Here is a 4,996-nt window from a genome sequence, read left to right on the forward strand (position 1 = left end):
TCACAGTTGCGGTTGTAGTGTAGAGGTTTTGGAGTTGTCTTAACTGGGTTTCTTGCTTTAGTAAAAACGGTATTCAACCTCAATACCTCTCTCTCTGTAATGCCACACTTTATTATATTGCATTTTTGTATAGCATTGATGGTTTCTATAATTGCACAGTGGTGGTAATAAGAGGTGAATTAAGTCGGGTAAGTCCCCACTGAAGGCCCAGGTACCAAAGGCACGGCCCGCCACTGTCTCCACCATCTACTCATGTTCCCTTCTTTTCAGAACAAGCATATACTTTTAGTCAAGATAACTTTGTTCAAAAAAGTTTTTATTGCATCATAGCAAAGTTCTCGTTCTCAGATAGATGTACTTCACAGTTGCCATATCTAAATAAAAAACAAAAAAACAGCTGAAAACAGTATTTGGCTTCAGTAAACCATTAACAAAGCATGATTACCTGTTGAAACGCTGAAACACAGGCTCACTCAATATCTGACATGCACATCTTTTGTTTTAGTTGCTAGCAAATGGATATATTAAAGGAATGTTACCTCACTCTTTGTTTCCATCCTTGTTTTGCTGATATAAGGAGCGTTCAACGGTCAGTTTAGTTAGTGTAGGTTGGTTCATTTTCACAGAAAGTCAACTAGGTCAGTGAGGTTTGGAATTTGAACCATTCCATGTTATCACAAAAATCAAACTTCTCCCCAGAAAACAGCAAAGGCAAAGTGTTCAACTTTGCAACCAAAAATCAATAAATCAATAAATCAATAAATGTAAAACATAATTATCATTTTCATAAAATGAAGGGAAAATGAGAGCAACAGATTTCTGTTTTACACTGCATGAAAAAAATGCAGCCCTTCTCTTTCATTCCAGTGGAGGATGTGTTCTGCATGACATCATTTAGTACACTGGCCACACTCACATGCATGTAAGTACAGATTCCTAGTGATACTGTGATGACATAAACCTGACAAACTGGCCATTATTAACAATTTAAAAGAGAAAATTCATCTTGTGTGTTTGGTGAGGAGGGTAAACTCATCTCTGACTGGCACAACCAGTGCTTTCCTGATGAAAAGACACCCTTGTCATACCTCATGTTGTCTATCCAACAGTCTATGGCTACAGGCACCAGCAGCTCCAGGTTAAGCCACAGAGTGAAGAAGTCGGTCTTCTTATAGCAGATGTAATGGACCACACTGGGTTTATCCAGCTTTGCCTCCAACTGGTTTCCCAGATCCCCAGGAACTGCAAGGAGCAATGTGAAGAAAGACTTACTGCCAAGTCACTGTGATGCACTGGCATCCAACATCTCTAAAGTAAACGGTTTTTGTGAGTTATAGTTGAAAAAAAATAATGATAACCCATCCATCCATCCATCCATCCATCTTCCTCCACTTATCCTGAACCGGGTCGCGGGGGCAGCAGTCTAAGCAAAGATGCCCAGACTTCCCTCTCTCTAGACACTTCCTCCAGCTCCTCCGGGGGAATGCCAAGGCGTTCCCAGGCCAGCCAAGAGACGTAGTCCCTCCAGCATGTCCTGGGTCTTCCCCGGGGCCCGCTCCCAGTGGGACATGCCCGGAACACCTCCCTAGGAAGGCGTCCAGATGCCCGAGCCACCTCAGCTGGCTCCTCTCGATGTGGAGGAGCAGCGGTTCTACTCTGAGCTCCTCCTGGGTGACCGAGCTCCTCACCCTATCTCTAAGGGTGCGCCCAGACACCCTGCGGAGGAAGCTCATTTCGGCCGCCTGTATCTGGGATCTTGCCCTTTCGGTCATGACCCCAAGCTTATGACCCGGTCATGACCCAAAGCTCATGACCATAATAAGGATGATAATAAAATAATAATAATACTCAAACTTATAGTCTGGCTTAGCAGGCAGTTTGCCTCAAAACCAAAGACCGTTTCAGGAGACGGAGAGGAGAAGGAGCTGCAGACATTTAAAATGGCTATGCTGTATAGATATAGTTTATGAATTGAAATTTCCATAAAAGTTAGACACTTTGTCATAACATCATGACACAGAACCCAGAAAAGTCTAGAGAGAGACTTCACCAGTATCATGAGGACATCACTTGCTCCAGCTCAGTCATATGATCTGGGGACTGCACAATCTGTAAACAATCACCCTCAACACGCGCACGCACGCGCGCACACACACACACACACAATACCTGCCATTGTTAAAGTTAAATGTGAACTTTCTCACGAATATATCAAAATAGTGTGGTGATAACTGGTTTTAGTTTCTGATATTATTCCTGACTTTCATCCAAACTCCATTCAAGAACATAGCAATTGGAAGAACTCCAATACTGAAAGGGACATTTAATCCTCGACAAACGATGACTAAACACATTTTCGAAATCGGTAGAAACACAAATGTAATACAGATAAAACGGAACATCTCTACGACGAATCGCTGCGTGTTTCGATGGAATGATAATGAGACTGACAGGCCAGATAAATAAAAAGTTCACATTTAATAGGCTTAAACAGTACACATTAGGCTAAGGAAAAGGAAGGTTAGATTAAATTGGTTCTGGTGTAAAGATAGTTTGGCCTATCTTGAATATCGCCCACTCCATACGAGCCGAGAAGCGATACGTTTCGCCAATTAACTGGCCACAGATGGTAAAATAAACATGATTTGAAACACAGTAAAACACTTACTGAGGACCACAGGAGGTCTCGGGGGCTCACAAGACTTTCCGCCGGTACATTTCTCCAGCGGTCTCCCGCTGCCCCGAGCCGACAACAGGAACAACAAGCCGACTTGGAGCAGCACCGTGAACACGGTTACCTGGTGCCGACCCACCATGGCTTCTGGTGTTTCATAGCCAAGCAATCATGGCGTGTGAAGGTCTGCGGTACAGTTCGTCTGTTCTGCTGCTGAATTCCTCTGATTGTTTACCACATCATATATGTCCTAATAGGTTATGGTCACGAGATGCACACGGTCCACAATCAAAATGCATTTTTCTTCCTCTTTGGACTTTTTACGGCAGCTGACATTCAGTGAGTTGTTTTACTGCCTCCTGCTGGGCGTAGGCCTCCTCTTTGCTCATTTTTCAGTCTAGTCAGTTGCATTTCAGGATTGGTAATGAGGTAAAACAATGAAATGATGATTCCATTTGAAACAGGTGATGTCAACAGGTGACTACATCATGATTTGGTACAAAAGTGGCATCCAGGAAAGGCTGAGCCCTTTAGGAGCAAAGATGGGTCGAGGAGCACCAGTTTGCCAACATATATGGGAGAAAATTATTGAAATGTTTAAAAACAATGATCCTCAAAGAAAGATAGGAAGGGATTTGGATATGTCACTCTCTATGATGTGTAACATAATTAAAAGATTCAAGGAATCTGGAGGGATTTCAGTATGTAAAGGGCATGGGTGCACGCCTAAGCTGGATGACCGTGCTCTCTGATCCCTCAAATGGCACTGCATCAATAATTGTCACTCTTCTATGAGCGATATAACCACATAGGCTCAGGATTACAGAAGTACAGTTGACTGCTCTGGGCTCGGAGGCATCTGGGATGGATCATCACACAGTGGAAATGTGTACTGTGGTCAGATGAATCAGTATTTCAGGTCTTTCTTGGAAGGAATGGATGTCGTGTGCTCTGGATCAAAGATGAAAAGGGTCATCCAGACTATTAACAAGTCCAAAAGCCAGGGTCTGTCATGGTCTGGGGTGTGTCAGTGTCCTTGGCAAAGGTCACTTGCACTCCTGTGATGGCTCCATTAATGCTGAAAAATACAAAGATTTTGGAGCAACATATGTTGCCTGCAATACAACATCTTTTCCAAAGACGCCCATGTATATTTCAACAAGACAATGCAAAACCTCACACTGCACACATTACCAAGGGCTGGCAGTGGAGAAAAATGGTGTGAGTGCTGGACAGGCCTGCCTGCAGTCCCGACCTGCTCCCAGCAATTTTAAATGCAAATTGTGACAACAAAGACCCTGGGCTGTTATGCACCTTAAAATTTGTTTGCAGGAAGAATGGGACAAAATGACACCTGACATACGTACACTTGGTGTCCTCAGCCCCTAAAACATCTTTTAAGTGTTGTGAAAAGGAACAGCAACATCACAGTGTGGTAAATGCTTTACTGTCCCAAAGTGAGTGAGTGTTTATTTTGAACAAAGATATGTGATGAGGTATCACATCAAAATAACATGCTGCTGTGTTGTTTTCAATGTAATACTGGACACAGATGATTTACACAACTATTTTCAATTTTACATACCGTCCCAACTTTTTCTGATTTGGGGTTGTAACTTGCGTAGTTTATACACTACCTAGAGACAATACATACAAAAAAGCTTTTCTGATCTTTGGAAATGTTTTACAAAGATTAAAACTCTGTAACAAAAAACACAGTGGAAAGAATGATAACTGACTTTATTTGTAGCTTGAGGTGTGCTAGCAACAGTTTTACAGACATTTCATATTATTGTGATATGGAGAAAATGCTTCTTGGGCTGCAAGAGGATTTTTCATTGCAGTACCACCCATGGCTGCTGGGCAGAATTGGCAGAAAGGCTGAGTAGTGGCGTCAAAGACCTGGGCATGTGTGTCAGGTGAGCAGCTTTCACTGCACAGAATGGGTGACTTATTTCAGTTCAGTATCTAAGTTTTAATAATATATCTATGGTGCACACACACTTTTTCCCTAATTTCATAGCCAGATCTCTGCTTCGTCCAGCTGCTCACATTATATTAGAAAATTACCCCTAAACAGCACCCAACAAAGAGTCCCTGTGATGCACTGACCAAAAAAATATTTAAAAGTAAAATTAACAAGTCCCTGTGTATTTATTCTGCTTGTGTTGTTGTTTTCTAATAGACAACTGTGTGTTTTTTTAAAATGTTCGTAAAGTTTTATGCTTTTTTAAGTGCATGTTGGACTCCGGCAGGGCTGCCCTTTGTCACCAGTTCTGTTCATTATTTTTATGGACAGAATTTCTAGGTGCAGCCAGGGGC

General features: G+C 42.3%; 1 protein-coding gene across 1 annotated transcript in view; it reads right to left on the bottom strand.

The window, feature by feature from the left end:
- The window catches only part of pla2g15 (phospholipase A2, group XV), a 9,374-nt gene extending 6,309 nt beyond the window's left edge, over positions 1 to 3,065 (bottom strand). Inside the window, exons 1-2 of the mRNA XM_020604443.1 lie at positions 2,669 to 3,065; positions 1,089 to 1,242 (exon numbers count right to left, since the gene is read on the bottom strand). Coding sequence (XP_020460099.1) covers positions 1,089 to 1,242; positions 2,669 to 2,816 — 302 coding nt within the window. The 5' untranslated portion in view covers positions 2,817 to 3,065. The remainder of the gene's footprint in view (positions 1 to 1,088; positions 1,243 to 2,668) is intronic.
- Between the last annotated feature and the right edge of the window lie 1,931 nt (positions 3,066 to 4,996).

Source organism: Monopterus albus, unplaced genomic scaffold, assembly GCF_001952655.1.
Source record: "Monopterus albus unplaced genomic scaffold, M_albus_1.0 scaffold65.1, whole genome shotgun sequence".
Taxonomy (NCBI): Eukaryota; Metazoa; Chordata; class Actinopteri; order Synbranchiformes; family Synbranchidae; genus Monopterus; species Monopterus albus.